Consider the following 19,970-nt stretch of genomic DNA (forward strand, 5'->3'; position numbering starts at 1 on the left):
TCTTTATCCAAAACATAGTGAGGGTTTACTCATGTTTACCACTGAGTGGCTGTAGCTCAGGAGGTAGAGCAGCCTGCTGATTGGAAGGTTAGTGGTTCGATCCCTGGCTTCTCCAGTCTGCATGTCAAGAGTGTGAATGTGTATGAATGTAGTTAGGAAGCACTCAGTTTAGAGAAAGTGGGTGAATGTGGCATGCTGTATAGAGCACTTTCAGTAATCCGGAATAGTGAAAAGTGTTATATAAGATCAGTCGATTCACTGTCTGAACAGAGTTTTGTCATGTTACTTTTGCACTATTATGCACATGTTGTTATTACATGGCTTGATTAAGGTACACATTAGGCTGACATCTGGGGCCACAGCTGAAACTGTGTGTTTGCAACTGGCCTTGTGCTGGCCCATGTGTGGGCCACTCCTGGCAAACCAGATCTGGGCCACGCATGGGCGGTAATGCGTGAGCAGCAGACGATCAGCTGGAGGTCTGGATCATCTCCCAGGTCCTGTCTCGTGTCTTTATTGGGTTTTTTTACTCCTGTTACGGACGTGATACTGTTCAGCTACTAGGGTCACACTGCTGAAATATGCTGAGTTTTCAGATACCAGCTCTTTGGAATTCACTGTTTTGGTGCAAAAATACTAAAAAAAATTTATTTCCAACTGTGTTATCTTTAACATTTTTCATAGGTTCAGTAAAGAAATGTGAACAGGACACTGGTAAGAAAGAGCCTAAAGACACTGAGGTGTCTTATGTGTGGATACAACATTGGTTCATCGTTGATTTATTATCCTTTTTATGTTTGAATGATTCAAAGGTCAGAGCTACGAGGCTAAACAAACACAGTGGTCAGGTACATGGACCAGACTGAAAAAGCAGCCAGTGTCCAAAATAACTTTACTGGAGAACTCCTGCTCGAGTCTGGCTGCTTATGAGCAAAGCATAAAGAACAAGACGTTTGCACAGCATCAAGATATCCATCCTTCCACTGCCCCACTTCGTGTCCGTCACAAACAGCAACACTGTCAGTGGAAATGATCACAGATTTAACTAATGATGGTGATGATTATAGAAACAGGGTTAGTTCTTCCTGCTTGAGTTTTCTCTGCATGTGATCAGTGTTTCTATTTGAGCTCATGCCTGAAAATAATAACTACTTCCTGTTTCTGACTCTGAACTTCTTCTGGTCAGATATAAATTAAAGGAAAGAAATCATGTGACTAGCAGCCAGCCAATGACAGAGCTCCTGTTTTAAACTGTCTGTAAAGTTAAAGTTTTAAGGTAAACAAACTGCAGCAGCTGTGATGTGAAAACCGCCTCAGCATTGACAAGAAAAGCATCATAGTTACAGAGAAACTGGTGACAGTCACTGATCAGCTGATCAATAAATAAAGAGCTCAGTGATGAAGACGAAGAAAGCGAGCTCTGTGCTGTGGAGTGGGGGGGGGTGTCATGTGACGGCGAGCAAGTAAGCTGAGGTTAGAGAGGAGAGACGGGAGAGACAGCAGACTCAGTGAGGACAGAAGAGAAACAGGTAATGCTTCACTGGAGTCTGACCCATGTGACCTCACCGCGTACCAGCCGCAGAGCTGATAACACGCTGGTGAAACGCAGTCTGTGCTGGCCTGACTTACCGCTTCATGTCCTGAGCATTGTGTTTTCCTTTTTCCTATGTAGTGTTTAGTGACTACTCAGTAGTATTGACTTGAGGCATGATTTGATGGCATAGTTCAGTTTTGAGCACAGTTTGAATTGTTTTGGGGTGAACGTTTTTGCAAGAAGAGTCAGAGGTTTTGTGAATGTAGCTTGAAAATTGGGTTTTGGACACCAAGGTCAATCACTTCTTTCTGGGGTAAATCGACATGGTAACTAGACATCGTCAGATATGAAATAACCACCTACTGACCAATCACATCTCCAGAAAATAGGATCACAATTGCTAGAAGATCCCTCAGACTTCGACGTGTGAACGGTCTGTGTTTGTGAAGGTTCTCAGTCATCCAGAAAGCTCCTTAGATCTTTCTTTCCAAGCTCCTTGGAGCTTGGAAAGAAAGCTGGGGAGTCCCAGATTTACACATTCACATCCTGGGCCATCTGACCTCAGGAAATCACATGATAGGGTGGGGCCAGGTTTCACAATGAGCTCACCCGAAACCTTGGCTGATTGTGACCCACACCCGCTTTCACACCTTGGCTCACGTGATTAGGTAGAGGATCATCAGGGGGTCCTTTGTCCCTCTTTGGGAGTAAACTCCCACTGGGTTTAAATCTGGGACTCTCCACCATTTGACCTTAGAACTGAAGAAGCTTCTCGGATGAGAGGTGAAACGTCTTCAAGCAACTCAAAGAAGTCCAGACGCTTTTCTTTCCAAGCTCCTTAGGTCTGTGTTTGTGTTTCCCTGATGAGCATCAGTAATAAATACCAAATAAAGATTTTTTTATGCAACTTTATTTCTTGACAAACACTTTTACAGCAGTGTTGTTCTAAGCACATTAATTGATCCTACAAGAGAACTCCTACACTACACTAACGTCTTTGCTCTGAAACCCTTCAACGAGTCTGCAGCTGACAGAATAAAAACGAAAGCAGCAGGTTACCAAAGTTTTGGTTTAAAATTAGCTAGAAGGGTTTTCACTGATTATTTTATTACAGTAGATTCTTTGCAGGGGGAATACGTTTTAAAACCACTGTGTGAAGCACACACTGCTTTAGTCATGTGAATCTGCATGAATTAATCTGGTGATTTAGAAAATGTCTACATTTGGTTCTACTTGATTCTAATCTGCTGGCAACACAGAACAAACACCAAGATCAGCTGTTCTTTCCACTTTGATCTGCAACAAGTTGAAACGATTTTCATCATCAGGCTGTGAGAAGCTTTCGTGTTTAAATGGATCCAGTTTCACTACTCTAACTACCTTAGAAGTAAAAAGCACCGCTCTGAGCACGCTCAGTGAAAAATTAGAGAATTACAGAAACTGTGTGTGAGAGAGAGAGAGAGAGAGAGAGAGAGAGAGAGAGAGAGAGAGAGAGAGAGAGAGAGAGAGTGTGTGTGTGTGTGTGTGTGTGTGTGTGTGTGTGTGTGTGTGTGTGTGTGTGAGTGAGAGAGAGAGAGAGTGTGTGTGTGTGTGTGTGTGAGAGAGAGAGGTAGAGAGAGAGAGATAGTGTGTGTGTGTGTGTGAGAGAGAGAGAGAGATAGTGTGTGTGTGTGTGTGTGTGTGTGTGTGTGTGTGTGTGTGAGTGAGAGAGAGAGAGTGTGTGTGTGTGTGTGAGTGTGTGTGTGTGTGTGTGAGAGAGAGAGAGAGAGAGAGAGAGAGAGAGAGAGAGAGAGTGTGTGTGTGTGTGTGTGTGAGAGAGAGAGAGTGTGAGAGACTTTTCACACAACTTTATTTACACCACATTAAAAAGAAAAAACAAACAACACCAAAAAGTAACACAAAAATGCTAAAAAACTCAGTCCATTTTGACTCCCTGATTCCAACCAGAGAGCGGAAATTCAGCACCTTAACACAGCATAAATAAAGCTGCTTCTTCACACAAGAGCTGAAACTATCTGCACTGGTGTTCCCAGGGAGAGAAGCATGCCACTCCCCTCAGGCTGCTCCTCAAAGCAAGGACTGACCATCAATGAAGGAAAAACATATTCGCTGTCATCAGCCCATTGATCAGCTAGGACACGGTCTCCAGCAAAGTCTCTCAGTGATGGCGACAGAGATTGCCAAATTTCCTCCATAATTCTCCCCAGGACTCTGGAGGACTTAATGCCTGTGGCACCACCAAGTGCACCCATTGACATCCTTGTAAGATGACAGAGTTTGATAATGCCAGCCTCCACAAACAAGAACATAGTGCCAGGAAGTCATTAAAAAACAGTGGCTCCTTAAAAAGCCACATCCCAGGTCTGGGGTTAGGAGTACGTGCAACCTTCAGCGCCCGCCAGGCGTTAACCACCGAGCTGTAAAATGGTACAAGCCCAGACAGATCCACTTAATCCAATTTCAGAAGAAAGAGTTGTTTGTCCAATCCAAGCCGGCCCGCTCTCCTAAGCAACAATTGAGCAGAAGTCATCCAGCTGTGACCACAGCCATACAGCAGCCTCTGTGCCGTCTGTTGTCTAAAGGTTGGAGTTCTGGACAAAACATCTATTAGGCCTTGTCCCCCCTCCGCCACAGGAAGATACAGGCCCACCGCACGAAGCCAATGCTGACCCGACCAGACAAACTTCACCAGAAGCCGCTGCACCTCTTCCAGAAGACCGGGTGGTGGCACTAAAACAAGTAACCTGTGCCATAAAGACAAGGCAACTAGATTATTAGCTATTACAACTCTACCCCTGTAGGACAGGTAGGGGAGTAACCGGTTCCATTTAGACAACTCAGCCTCCACCTGTTCCCGCACTCCCTCCCAGTTCTGCTTCACAAAGTCATCACTCCCCAAGTAAACCCCAAGAGTTTCAATGCCCCTTTGACCCCAGCGAAGGTTCCCAGGAAGTTTGGGAATACTCGCCAAATGCCCCACCAAACAGGCCTCACTCTTACCCCAATTAACCCTGGCTGAAGAAGCGTTTTCATACAAAACCAGACATTCCTTTAATTCCTCCACATCCCTTTGATCCTTAATAAAAACATTAACATCATCAGCACATGCTGACACAACAACAGGAGGGCTCTGAGCGAGATCTGGCAAAGAGAAGCCCCTCAACTTGCTCCTCAGTCTACAGAGAAAAGGCTCAATAGCAATGCTATAGAGCTGTCCCGACCCAGAAGACTCCAGAAGTGCTCAAGAAACTCTGATGGTAAACCATCTATTCCTGGAGCTTTGCCTGAAGCCATCTGAGACACCGCCGCAAACAGCTCATCCAAGGTTATATCCCTGTTTAAAACATCCTGATCCCCTGGACTCAGCTGAGGAAGCCCCTGCAGAAGGTCCGAAGCAGAGTCCACATCACAGCTATCCGCACTAAACAAGTCCGTGTAAAAGGCCACTGCATGCCTTCTCATCTCAGCCAGATCTGTGGTCACCTTTCCATCCGAAAGCTGAAGACACACCATTTGCTTTCTGTGAACCACAGATTTCCCCAAATTAAAGGAAAATGTAGTTGGAGCGTCCATGTCCTGGAGCCTGATGAGACATCCTCCATATGTGTTATCTCTTTTTCTAGCTCCTGCACAGTTGTCATGATATTGACTATCAAATTAAAACAATTTTGCTGACAAAACACACAAATTTCCTACCTCCCACCATTGAATGAAGGAATTAAAATCATCCTTCCTTGATCTCCAGTAATCCCAAAACACCTAAAAGTTTCACAGAAAATCTGACCATGCAATAATTTTACATTGAACCGCCAAAAAGGTTTGGATTTACTGGTGGTAGATAGAAACAGCTCCATTAAAACTAAGTGACAGAAGGGAGACGGTAAGGGACGGAAGGGAGACGGGTAAGCGAATTATGCTGTAGGGGACGTCAGACGCTGGCGGGAAAAAGCAAAGGGTAGCATAGAATTTAAAAAATGCTTTTAAACTTCAAGTATTCCAAATACACTAATCACTTGTCATTTAACTAACCACATTTGTCCAACTATCTCCAACACCCTGGAGGACGACGAGGAGAGTTTAGACGCTCTCCAAGATTTCATCGACCGGTGCTTCCATGACCTAGTAATGAAGAAGGCCCAGAGTGCGCCTTCCCTGGCCAAAGTTGAGACGCCGCCATCTAAAAGATGTCGCCCGGCAGACTCCCCCGGCACAACATCACCTGCCGGCAAAGACATTGTGGACATCCTGGAGTCAATCGATAGACATATGAAACTTTATATACACCACAAATGAACCCATCTAAAAACAAAATTGATCAATTTCTCGATAATGTAACTCTCCCAAAATTATTAGATACCCAAGCAGTGGCACTGGATTCGCCACTGACGCCAGGTGAACTCCAGTAAGCGCTGGTAAGTATGCCCACTAATAAGACTCCAGGTCCAGACGGCTTTCCAGCAGAATTCTACAAAGAATTCTGGACAATTCTGGCACCAATTTTTCACAGGATGTTGCAGGAAATCAAAGAAAATGGCAGACTTCCACCAAATATGAACTCTGCAAATATTAGTCTCTTACTAAAACCAGGTGAAAACCCTGTATTTCCTTCAAGCTATCGTCCAATATCCCTTATAAATGTAGACCTTAAAATAATCTGCAAAGCTCTCTCAAAGAGATTAGAGAAAATAACCCCCCTTTTAATTCATCCTGACGAAACTGGTTTCATAAAAGGTAGGCACTCATCAACAAATACACGTAGACTACTTAATTTAATAGACTACTCGTGTAGTAAAAATATTGAAACCATAATATTCTCTATTGATGCAGAAAAGGCGTTTGACAGAGTTAACTGGAAATTTTTATTTGCAACTTTACACAAATTTGGTTTCGGAAACTCTTTCATAAACAAATGACCAAACATCTTCCAGCTTCTGTCTCCTGAGGGGCACCAGGCAGGGATGCCCACTTTCCCCTTCACTGTTTGCAATTTTTATTGAACCACTAGCAGCAGCAATTAGACAGGCTACAACAATTAAGGGCATAAAATGTAAGGATGTAGAACATAAAATCAGCCTTTATGCAGATGATGTGTTACTTTTTCGCCAAAACTCACAAACCAATATCTCTGGGGTGATTGCATTGATAAACTCTTTCTCAAAAGTCTAAGATGATTCAATTAACTGGTAAAAATCTACAGTTCTTCTGATTAATTGCTCCTTCCATAATTCTTCATCTACCCGACTGCAATCTGGAAATATTAAATATTTAGGTATTAATGTTTCTCCCAAGCTTGCAGATCTAACTAAATGAAACCATATCCCACTTTTAAAGACAGTAGAAGGCAATCTGACTAGATGGAAATGTCTACCCGAACAAACCATCACAAGATTGGTTCAGATCTCTAGACTTGTATATTTCTAAATTCCTTTGGAAAGATAAACCCCCACGTATCACCTTAAAAACATTACAAAGGACCAAGGATAAAGGAGGACTAGATCTGCCTAACTTCAATCACTACTTTTTAGCCAACAGGCTTCAAGTTCATCTCTAGATGGTTTAAACACACCCTCTTAGATGAACCTTGGATAGATGTAGAACAGGCACTATGTAATAACCTAGAAATTTCAGACCTACCATTTATCAGCTCAAACAACAAATGACATGAATGCTTTAAAAGCATCAATATTAGCTCTTCTCTAACAGCATGGTGGGAGTTTCTAAAAATGACAGAGTCTTCATTAATCCCATGTAAACGTACACCTACCTGGAACAATCCGGACATATTACAAAACAATAATATGATCAACTTGCCAGATTGGAGTGGTAAAGGAATTAAATACTTGGAACATACATTGGAAGGAACAGACTTTATTTCGTTTGACAGACTAGTTATACAATATGGCATTAACAAGAAAAGATTTTTGGAATATCAACAAATTAAGTCCATAGTAAAAAAGAAATTTAATCCCAGTGAAGCTGAATTACAAACACCACCAAGTGTGGTACAATTTTTTAATCTAAAATCCCCCAATTTATTCTGTAAAATATACAGAACACTTTCTAAAATAGATGAATCAATATCCCTTCCTATTGCAAAATGGGAAGTGGATTTATCAATCAGCTTAGACCAAAACCTTTGGTCTCAGATTTGCTTAAAAACCTTTCAATGGATCAGAAATCCCAGTTGGCAATTAATACAATACAAAATATTACACAGAGTGCACTATACTGGTCATAGGATGTTCAAGATGAGCTATACGTCTTCCAACAACGGCTCACACTGTCAAGCAAATACACCGGACAATTATATCCACACTCTTTGGTTCTGTCCACCAGTTCAGAAGTTTTGGCGCGAGATATGTGAAGACTTATCAAAGTGTCTGAAATGTAACATTCCAGCCTCCCCTTTAGTATGCTTGCTAGGCAACTTGGATGAGGTCGTTACAGAAATAAACACAGCCCACATTGTTTTTACGGCCCTATGGTCCTCACTAACTGGAAAATAAAAATAATCTTAATTCTAACCAATATAAAAACCATCTAATAGAGCACATTAGTCTTGATACAGCCTCTGCCATCACATTTGATCAATCCCTCTGGGCTCCTTTGATAGGCTTCATCACCTAGTGGGGGGGGGGGTTATGGTTTAGTCCTACCTTTGCTATTGTGGTTGATATGGGGGTAGGGACGGTCTTAGGGCGTTTAGGGATTCCCTAGGGACGTTTTCCCTGGAAGGCCTAACGCAGGGGTTGTGGCCATGACCTGGTTAGGGGCTCTGGTGGCTCTTAGATGGTGTTTTCCTTGTGGTTGTGTACAGCGGAGATGGGGGAGGGTCTATGCTGGCGGAAGTTGGTTACTGGCCTGGTAGCCTGGCTGCCCCTGAGTGGGTCCGGGATGGGCGTGGAGGCTTAGGGGTCTGGGGGTGCTCCGCCCCCGGTCCGGGCTCTGGCCAGGCCTTTGTCCTGGTTGTTGTGTTGCCGGGTCAGTGGGCGGGTGGGTGCATGGGGACCTCTGGTGCATCGGCCCAACTGCAGGGCTCTCTAACTCTCTACGGTTTGCCCCTCTGGGGGCAGGGGTACCTGGACCTGGGATATAGAGTATGTTTGGGCAGTGCCGAATATTTGTTTTTTCTGTATATGGGGGTGGGAATGCACGTTTTGTGTCTGCGTGTGCCTGTTCGTCTGTGTCTATATGTCAGCTTGGGTCTTAGACTTCACCTCTCTGGGAACATCTCAAGCTCTCCGAGGTATGGAGGCCTATCTCCGCTCACCACACTCCCTGCCAGTCGCTGATGCCTTCAGATGTTGGTGTGTTGGTGGTTCTTGGTGTCTGGGGCTGGGCGCTCATGCATGTACCGGCTCACTCCTGGTGGCCGATTGGCGGGGCCTGGCGCCTGTGGCCCGGCTGGGCCCCTTCCGGGGGGTGGGGTACCGGCTGAGGCCCGGTCCTCTCTGGCACAGCTGGCTGCCGGCAGAGCCCGTGGGCACTTCACTGCAACCCCCTCTGGCCTCTGCTCCGTGGCTGCTGGGTGACCTCTCGTTTGGGGCTCTCCTCAGCTCTTCCCAGGAGGGTGACACGGTTGCCCCCCTGGTGGTCCTCCTCGGGTCCTCGTACTCTGGGGCATCTGGATGTCTGGGGCCTGGATCTCTTCCATACCTGCTTCATGTCCTGGTGGACGGGGCTATGGCTCCCCACACTCCCTAGCAGATCGTTACATGGAGAAACCTTTGGAATACAAACGTGCTGATCCACACAGGTATGCACACAGGTGTTCACACTACACAAACTACCTCAAAGCACATTGTGCGCTGCTGATCTTATGTACTGCACAATAACATGTAATATTTAGCATCTACTGTTATCTACTGCTAGCTAGTTTATTGTGATGGTGCTGTTTTTTTATTATGTTGCTCTTTGTTGTTTGCTTTCTCTTCTGTTTATTTTCTCCATACAGGTGATCCAGGTGTTTTGTTTGTTTTTCTTTCTTTCTTCCCCCCTTTCTCACCGTCTCTTCTCCCCTCTGTTTTTCTTTCTCTCCCTCTCTTTCTTTCATTCTTTCTCCCTGTCCTATCCCCCAGTCATGTCTGTCCCATCTGTAACAACCGAAAATCAAATCAAATAAATACATAATTATAATAAAGGTCAATCAAATGGACCAATATGGCAAGGCCATGATGATCCAATTGGTAAAGTAAAGCCGCTTGGCATCTTTCTTGGCCTTCAGACAACAATTCTGATGGCTAAAGATCCAAACGGGACAGGCAACAACAAAAAAAAGAAATTAGTGATGATCTGAAAAAACAACATGAAAACACTGACAGTTAACAATTTGAGCAGTAAGTGAAACAGACAAATAAAACCCGTATAATCTGGCTGCACTAACTCTGCCATCATTGACTTTCACCCAGGTATACTGCCTGGGGAAGGATGCTTCATCCTCCATGCATCAACCAAGTTAATTTTCCGTAGGACATCTGATAAAGCAGAAGATGACTGAAGATGCGGCTCCGCCCCTGTCCTATCCAAAGTAAAGTCAAGACAACAATTACAGTCCCCACCCAACACAACACAGTCCCCTTGACCCTAAGGTTGGTGCATAGACAACAACAAAAGTAAAAATAAAACCTATTTCAGCTTTCACCATAAGGACTCTCCCCTTTACCATCTCCATGCTGAAAGTAATATTTGCATTAAGAGAAGGAGAAAATAAAATAGCAACTCCTGCGCTAAAATTTGTCCCATGGCTACGAAACTGCTGCCCTCCCCACCACAGACCCGTCTATTTCATTTGTACTGTCAGTATGTGTTTCTTGGAGAAAGACTATATCTAGTGTCTTCTGCTTGATCACCTCAGCTAATAAGGGTCACACCTCACACTCTCACTCAGACACACCAAACTCACCACCATCAAACTCCCAGCATGCAGTGCGAGAGAGAGTGTGTGTGTGTGTGAGAGTGTGTGTGTGTGAGAGAGAGAGTGTGTATGTGTGTGTCTGTGTGTGTGACAGCTGCAGTGTTGACTTTATTTCTCATTAACTGTTCAAACTGCGTCTCTGATTAAACTCATTTTTAATAACCTGTTTCTGCACACGCACAGTCACCTGATCAGGGTCAAAGGTTATTGATTGTGGCTTCTTCCTCCTGTGGTTGGCTGCTGAAATACACTCACAGTTTGAAAATGTCAATTTTTAACATGTGGGTAACCATAGAAACAGGACTCCTTCTTCAGCAAAGTACACACCGGCTCTACTTCCATCCCACAATGCACTGCAGCGCAGTCACATGACCGCACAGCTAATGGTGAGATCAGTGTTCCTCAGTCAGAGCTGAAAGGAGTTTTACAGCTTCCTCCATGCCAGGGGACACTGCGGTGCCCTTTGGGAGATTCTGCGATCCCATAATTCATAGCAGCGCACCGTCAGGTCATCATGGAAACGTGCTCGCCTGCTGGCACGAGGGAAACATTCGCTTCCTTCTCTGACATCAGAGTGAAGCATCTGCCTGAGCATAGGTCAAAGTGCAGCTCTGCCCTCATTGTGTAGCGTTAGAGAGAGATCATGTGACGGGGCGGTAATCACATGATCTGGTGTTCATGTGAGGTTATTCTGACTGAGTGAAGCCTCCTCACCTGTGCTCAGGTAACGTCAGCTCACTGATCAACGTGACATTTGCTCTGGGCCTCACACCTCCCATCATGTTCTCATCATCATCTGAAGCAGCTGATTGGTCGGTCTGTAGCAATACTTGGTGCAGACAGAGGGTATCGATCAGCGTTGATCAATGAACTAAAACTGATCAGTTTCACTGATGGCAGATCAATGAAGGACTTCAAATAAAGTTTTACGGAGTGTGTGTGAGAGAGAAAGACGGTGTGTGTGTGTGTGTGTGAGAGAGATAGACAATGTGTGTGTGTGTTTTTTTTAAGTATTTAAAGGGTTTATCTTCTACTAAACTTTATTAGTGTGTCACCTGTCTCAGTTTCCGTCTTTATTTACAGCTCAGAGGTCAGAGGTCAAATATTCACAGTCAAATATTCACTCCTCCTCCCTGCTTCCTGTCTGACACACACACACACAGCCTCCCCTCCCCCTTCTCGTTTCCTCCTGCAGGACAAAGCGGCCACGCTGCAGCTAACGGACACACAAACTAATACACACCAAAACTCAGTGTGAACACACGCACACAGGCCGAACGCACACGCGCCACGAACGAACACGGGCGCTGAACACACACGCGCGCGCGCTCTGAGCAGTTTTCAGTCTGAACGGAAAAAAAAGTCCCGTTTCCGTTTCTCCTCAAACTTTCCTCACGTGTTCAAACACAGCCTCCTGTACACGCTGATCATCGATCGATCGGTGATCGGCGTGTACGACCGATCAGTAGCCGATCAGTGTCTGATCAGCAGGTATCGATGCTGTGATCGATACTCTATAGTAACGGAACAGTCTAAGCGGAAACAAAGCGGAACAGCCCGAGTCCGCCTCCCGCCGCTCCCTCAACGATCACTCATCAATAACTCCTGATCGGACGCGCGCAGCCGTCTGCCCCGATCCATCCGCGAGGAGCGGTGTGCACGCGCCCGGAGAGCATTTCTTTCTTTTTTCCGGTGAACTCACCTTCAGGTTAATTTCCTTCATCCTGTCCTGCCTCCTGCTCTCCAGCAGCCGGGACATTCCCCTGATCAACCGATCCCCGATCAGCCGATGGTCGATCACCTGCCGATCTCCGATTGATCCAGCTGATTGCTCCGGTCTCTGATCAAAGAAGTGCGGTTCTCGTCCCGGAGCGTCCGCGGTCTGAGCGGAGGGGGCGGGGCTTCTCTCTGACTGACAGCGAAGCTCTGTACTTCTAACTAATCACAGCTCAGCCCGCTGCTGGGACGCTCGACCAATCACAATCCACTCAGGTCTGTGAGCCCAGCCCCCCGCCAGTTGTCAGGGAGCGCTTCTTTTCTCTACCGGGGCGGGTTGACGATAGTGAGGGTGGAGTCAGTCTCTATGACAACGTGTCCACAGCTCACGTGACCCTCATCAGCCACTAGGACAGCCGAGGGCGTCACGTGACTGATGACTTGCGCGGATAAAATAGACCCGCCCGCGCGGGCGCAGGGTGGACAACCATCGCGGTGTGACGTGGAACCCCGGAGGTCAATCCCCGCCCACTGCGCGCGGAGACCGGAGTACATTGGCGTAGACAAGAAACGAACCTCCATCGGACACAAAGAAAAAGCGATCGATGACAGATCAGACCGATCGGAAGCAGCTCCACAACAGTCATGTGATCGATCAGAAGCGGATAGATCACTTCACACAGAGCCAAACGTTTGTCTGCAACTGCCTCCCGACACAGGCCGCCACACTGTTACCATGACAGCCAGCAATTAACAAACACATTAACCTGAGGATAGTGACGTCATGAAAGCCTACCGCCCCCTCTTGACTGGCCGGAGGAAGTACAGCTGATATTTAACCTTCAGTCTTTCAAAGGGAAAAATGGATACTTTGACATCACGGCCAGTAGTGGTTCAACTCCACAATGAGGGCGGAGCCTTTTTGTGCATGGGTTCTCTCCGGCTTCCTCCCACAGTCCACAGTTAGTGGGGTCTGGCTAGTTAGTGAAACCGGTGGTTACCAGACTAAATTATAAATAGAGGTGGGTTTCAATAATCGATTTTTCTGACTCAAAACGATTTTAGCTTGAATAAAGTGATTTTGATTCAATAAATTCTGAATTGATTTTTAAATATCAATGTATTTTGCCAGAAACGCCAGAATCTCAGGTCAAAGCTCACAAAACTATTCAACAACTAGCAAACCGATAAAACAGCAAATAAAGACAACTCTTTATTGTCATTGCACAGTCATACCTAGTACAATAGCACAACAAAACGGCACAGTAACTTAAATTAAAGTGGATTTTTTTAAGTGCATGAATGGTATGAGCAAATGAATGACGTAATAAATAAAAGAATGAGTATGTTTATTGCACATTACTATTGCTGCGTGCCCTCTGGAGACAGCGAGTGCTGTAAAGGTCCTTAACGGAGGGAAGAGGATGTCCAATGATTTTTTGGACCATATTAATAACCCTCTGAAATGCTGTGGTGCAGCTGGAGAACAGCACACAGATGCAGTTTGTCAGCACACTTTCAATGGAGCAGCGGTAAAAGACGATCAGCAGCACCTTCTTCAGCTCCATTTTTCTGAGGATTCTCAGAAAATGAAGATGCTGTTGGGGCTTCTTTAAAACCGCCGAGGTGTTTGAGCTCCATCGGAGGTCTGTTTCTATGTGCACACCCAGAAACTTGAAACTGGACACCCTTTCCATGCACTCCCTGTTGATGCTGCAGCTCAGATTTCCTCCTTCTGAAGTTGACTACGAGCTCTTTTGTCTTGGTGGTATTGAAGTCCAGGTTGTTGTCTGCACACAAATCCAACATGCTCTGGACCTCAGCTCTATATCATGTCTCGTTTCCCCTAGACATGAGTTAATGACTGCATTGTCTGGGTGGGAACTAACACAGTCATGTGTGTACAGAGTGTACAGTAGGGGTGTTGTACACAGCCTTGTGGAGAGCTGGTGTTAAGGCTGAGGGCTGAGGAAAGATGAGGCCCCACTCTAACCCTCTATACACGGTCTGACAGGAAGTCTCTGATCCAGCAGCAGGTAGAAGAAGGAGGTCCGATATCAAGCAGTTTAACTATTAGTCTGTTGGGGAGTATCGTATTAAAAGCAGAGCGAAAGTCAACAAAGAGCAGCCTGGTGAATCGCCTCTGTTGTTCCAGGTGAGAGATGGTGATGTGGTGCATTGCAACAATGGCGTCTTCAGTTGATCTGTTAGCTCTGTATGCGAACTGGAGCGGGTCGAGTGTGGGTGGCAGGCAGGACATGATGTGACGTCGGACCAGTTTCTCGAAGCACTTCATTATCTGTGGTGGGAATAACGGCGTTACAAGTAACGACGTTACTCACGGCGCTACTTTTTTCAGTAACGAGCAGAGATGGGCAGTAACGCGTTACAAGTAACGCGTTACTGTAATCCGATTACTTTTTTCAAGTAATTAGATTACCGTTACTTTCCCGTAGGAACGCTGCGTTACTGCGTTACTAAAACCGTGATTTTTTTGCGAGAATGTCTCATGACAATGACGTAAGCAAGTGCGACGTTTGTGACAACAGCTGTGTGCAGATCAACAATGGATCATATATCGAGTGCGGGAGAGAGTATGAGCGTGCAGCGTTTAAAGCGTGGAAGTACTGACCTTACTTTAAGTTTGATTCCATAAAAAGTGACAAAAACATTAGCATCCATTAGCATTGTGCGTGGGAAGAAAACTTCTTTTTACAGCGAAAAAAAACCCCTAAACCTCCAAGCAAGCACCGAGTAGCTATGACGTAATGGGAAATTCACAGAGAAACTCGTGGATTCTTCCACTGACCGCTGCGGCACACCTGCACCAGGATAAACCTCCGCCTACCCTACCTCCGCTAGTCTTTGACTTTATTTATTTTCTGCAGTGTTTTACTTGCATCTATTTGAAAGACTGAGTGTAAACACACAAAAAAAATATTTTATGTGCTGGAATGTGCAGAAAATAGGTTTAAATATTAAACTAATTTCTTCCAGTCAGAGAATGTTGCATATAATTAAATTTTTGCTTGATGCATAAAGTTAAAAGATTAAAACTAATAAAACAAGTTTTAAAAAGAGACTTTTCCATTTGATTACATTTTGTATGATGGATTATGCAGAAAAAGTAGAATTGGGCTGAAAGATCTATCGCTTTATCACCTATTCAGGTTGTAAATCGTGTTTTTAAAAAGTAACTAAGTAACTAAGTAATTAATTACTTTTGAAAATAAGTAATCAGTAAAGTAACGGGATTACTTTTTTGGGGAAGTAATCAGTAATTAGTTACTGATTACTTTTTTCAAGTAACTTGACCAACACTGGTAACGAGTAATATGAGTATTTACTGTTCCTATCGTTACAACGCCGTTACCGTTACTAACAACAAAATACGGTCCGTTACTATTTTTCAACAGACGGTTGAAGCTGTGTTCAGCTTACTGCACATTATATTAGTTACACAGAAGTAGCTGTAAGTAATCTAGGCGCTACAGCTTTAAGCATTTGCGTGCACTCCTGCGGACGGCAATCACTTTCTGCCCGACGATCACTTTCTGGCACAACACCTGGAGCTAGGGAGCAAAACAATCGCATGAGTGCTGCTGTTTGATTGAAGAAGAATAAAGTAGTCGGGGTAAGCCAATTACATGACCACTTCAAGATGACAAAGCAACAAGGTGATATATACCAGTTTTTAAATTGTGTTGACAGGCCACGTAAAACCAGAGTCATGATAAACAATATATACACGGCGTTTGTTCCTGAATAGTTTCATTACGTTTACTGTCTAAGGACAGTGCTAGCAAGCACTCTGCTTATGACCAAACAAAAAACAGCCCGTTCATGTTGGTGGAAAAATGCACCATGTCGACCAATCAAAAAATGATATGGCAACATGACATTTGGTTGTTTAGGAAGAGGCGGAAGATTTAGGAGTGACAGAGAGAGAAAGAGAGAGAGAGAGAGAGCAGAGAAAGAGAGAGAGAGAGAGAGCGAGTTTTGAGATGTGAGAGATTTGTGACGTTTAGCGTGTTTGGAGAGTGTAGTTAATGTGTTGTCTTGTGTAGTTAGTGTGTAGTGTTGTGGATAGTTTTGTGTTGTGTGTCAGAACAATGAGGCGACTGCTGTCTCCAGGTAGAAACAGGAGTGATACACCTGCTGCTGTCAGACCTGCAGGTATCAGGCTGTGATGTTCTCCTTTATAGTGGACAGAAATTATTGTTTTGGAGAGGCACAAATAATTTGTGTGGCATCTTACTGAATGCAGAACAGCTGATTGTTCTGTAAATAGTCTGAAAAGGTTATAAAAAGGGTAAAAGGTAAATGGCTGCAAATAACTTTGTTTGCAAAACTTGTGCATATGATTTTAAAATTGACAATTTATATTTGCATTTAAAGTTATGAAATATGATTCATTAAACATGTTTGTGGTTGTTACAGTAAAAAATATAAAATTTTCTACTCGGATTTTATGTTTTTGTCTGATTTTAGATCAATTGTGCTAATACAGTATGTAAAAAATGAAAACATAACTGTAAATTCAGACATGTGAGGTTGTGCTGAAAAGGATGATACTAAACAAGGCAAAGTAAAGAGTTTTTAAAGGTGAAATGTGGAGGGAAAATCCAAAAATCCAAATCCAGTTTATTTATATAGCACATTTAAAAACAAAACGTTTGCCCAAAGTGCTGAACAGAATCACAGGGTAAAACACAAGATACAACCACTGACTCTCACATAAAACATAATAAAACACATAAAAACCACATCAACTCAAGCCAGTCTGAACACTATCGAAAAAAGGTGTGTTTTCAAGAGCATTTTAAAAACAGGAAACGAAGATGCCTGTCTAATATCTAAAGGCAGCGTATTCCAAAGTTTTGGGGCCATAACTGAAAAGGCTCGTTCTCCTCTACGTTTAAGCCTTGATTTTGGGACAACCAACAGCAGCTGGTCAGCTGATCTGAGGGTCCATGAAAGAATATAAGGCTGAAGTAACTCGGAAAGGTATGGGGGAGCAAGAGCATTAAGGCATTTATAAACCAGTGTTAGGACTTTGAAATTGATTCTGTGATGAACAGGAAGCCAATGAAGAGAAGACAGGATAGGTGTTACATGTTCATAGCTGTGGGTACCAGTTAAGAGGCGGGCAGCAGCATTTTGAATGAGCTGAAGACGAGCAAGAGATCGTTGTCTGACTCCAAAAAACAGTGCATTACAGTAGTCAAGCCGTGTTGAAATAAAGGCATAGCGCTATATAAATCCAATCCATTATTATTATTATTATTATTACCTTCTCCATGTCACCTCTTGACAAAACTGTCTTCAGCTTAGCTATTTGCCCCAGCTGGAAAAAGCTTTTTTGCAAGACCGAACTAATATGTTTATCCAAGTAAAATCTGAGTCCATAATGACTCCCAAGTTTGTCACATGCTGCTTGATATAAGACCCTAGCCAACCACAATTTACGAGCAGGCTACATGAAATATTATTAGGTCTAAATACAATCACCTCCGTTTTACTCTCATTGAAACTCAAAAAGTTCAGAGCCATCCAAGCTTTGATATCAAGGCAGTTCAAAAGGATTTGGATGGAGCCTGGGCCATTTGGTGCTAAAAGCAAATAAATTTGGCAGTCGTCTGCGTAGCAGTGAAAGGATATTTTGTGTTTTCTAAAAATAGACCCCAAAGGGAGCAGGTATAATGAAAAAAGAAGAGGGCCAAGGATTGAGCCCTGAAAATCAAAAGTAGTTAAAAATGGCCCGTTATACCCTGGACCCCAGAGGGTTAAACATTTTTTTTAAAGTAATGCAATAGTTACTTTTCAAGTAATTAATTACTTTTAGAATCTTGTAACTCAGTTACTAACTCAGTTACTTTTTTGAAGAAGTAACTAGTAACTATAATTACTTACTTGCCCACACTGTTCATTATAACAGGTGTTAGAGCAACTGGTGGGTAGTTGTTGAGGCCGCTAATGTTGGTGTGCTTTGGCAGTGGGACAATTGTGGCTAACTTTAGGCACGGCGGGATGCAGGACTGGGACAGTGAAGAATTGAAGATCTTAGTGAAGACCCCAGCCAGCTGGTCTGCACATTCTTTTAGGACCCTTCTGGTCACCCAATCTGGACTGGTGGCCTTTCTGGGGTTCACTGTCCTCAGTGTGCATCTCACCTCATCACCTCATACTCCTGCACCATGAGGCTTGGGTTGCTGCTGCCGTTCAATGTTTTAGCTGCTGCTGCCTCTGTATGGCGTTATTTTTGTGCCACTATTCTGAGTGCACGTTGAAAAAAATTGAGCGCACGTAAAAAAAGTTTGCAGGTGCAAGTGTTGCATTTTGAGAATAAATTTATTTTGAGCGAAGAAAAGCTGAATTTGAGTGAACAAAATTCATTCCTGCGTGCAAAAAATGTATTTCAGTGTTTGCTATTATCCACACACACAACAGCAGCCCCTCTCGCTCAGTTTTTGCATTTGCGCTCGCTTGCAATGTGTCGCTCGCGCTCTCAACATTTCTGCCCGTGCGTGCTCAACTCTTTCTCTACACCAGGGGTGTCAAACTCAAATACACGGTGGGCCAAAATTCAAAACTGGAACAAGGTCGCGGGCTAACATTAATATTTATTGAAAAAAAAATCTTCCTCCAGACATAAGAATGAATCTTTTCTTATGGACTCAAACAAGTTTTGCTGAAAAACTGAATATGGAACAAGCAAAGCTTAATACTAAACAATATATATTAAATTAGCTGTATAATACCAGTAGGCCAGCTCTAAAAGTAATTTGGTATGTCTTCGCGGGCCAAATGTAATTAGGCTGCGGGCCAAATTTGCCCCGTGGGCCAGAGTTTGACACCTATGCTCTACACCGTTATATTTGTGCCACAAAACCAGCCAATCACAGACTTGGAGGAAAAAAATTCTGATTGGCTGCTCTGGTCTCCAATCAGCTCGAAATGACAAAATGCAATATCCCAGAATCCATTTCGTCCAAAACTCAAACGAGGCAGTGGCGGAGGAACACAGAGTGGCAGAGTTTGAAATATTACTCTTTCTGGGTCACAAAATAAACTTTTAAGATATTTTCATGCGAGAATGTTTCTGTGTAAACTTCAAATATCTGCTTGATTCATCAAGACATCACATATTTGCATAACTGCTCTGACGTTTTCGGAGATGCCTGTTACCCACCAGCTGACCGGGTGGTCACTCGGGTTAAACATAATATATAAGGCTGAAGTGACAAAAAAATCACCGACTACACCACCAGGTATTACAGGAAAAACCATAAAGCCTTTGAACTAAAACAAACGCTGCTGTGACAGTGATGCACACTGTGTCTTGTTGGTATATATGTATGATTTGTATCACCTTCGTGTTTCCAAACCGATATCATGACCAGCAGCTTTTACAGCTGTGGCTCCAGCAAACATCAGCTGATACTAGAAAGTAATATTAAATAAATTATAACAACAGCTGATCAAGCTTGAACGTGCTGCTGTTGTTGTTTAGCGCAACATCTGCTGGTTTCCTGTTTCTGGTGCAAAGTGGGAGATAAACAAACAAGAGAGACGATCAGCTGATCATTGATCAGTTTCATGATTGAAGTAGCAACAGGAGAGGGAGGGGAGAGAATGAGAGAAGAAGAGGCAGCTGTGCAGCAAAGACAGAATAACTCCAGCTTTGTGTCTTTTTTCATTCTAGCTAAAGTACGGGACTTATCGCGTTCCTTTTCCCTTCAATATGGATGTGTTGTAATTGGTCCAGCCCAGAGTTGATCATGACCAATTGGCTAATCCACCACC

General features: G+C 43.9%; 1 protein-coding gene across 1 annotated transcript in view; it reads right to left on the reverse strand.

The window, feature by feature from the left end:
- Window positions 1-13,197, reverse strand: part of arhgef2 (rho/rac guanine nucleotide exchange factor (GEF) 2) — a 36,287-nt gene extending 23,090 nt beyond the window's left edge. The window contains exon 1 of the mRNA XM_040031017.1: window positions 12,151-13,197. Within this exon, the coding sequence (XP_039886951.1) occupies window positions 12,151-12,207 (57 nt within the window). The 5' untranslated portion in view covers window positions 12,208-13,197. The remainder of the gene's footprint in view (window positions 1-12,150) is intronic.
- Between the last annotated feature and the right edge of the window lie 6,773 nt (window positions 13,198-19,970).

Source organism: Simochromis diagramma, unplaced genomic scaffold (genome assembly GCF_900408965.1).
Source record: "Simochromis diagramma unplaced genomic scaffold, fSimDia1.1 OVJJ01000361.1, whole genome shotgun sequence".
NCBI lineage: Eukaryota > Metazoa > Chordata > Actinopteri > Cichliformes > Cichlidae > Simochromis > Simochromis diagramma.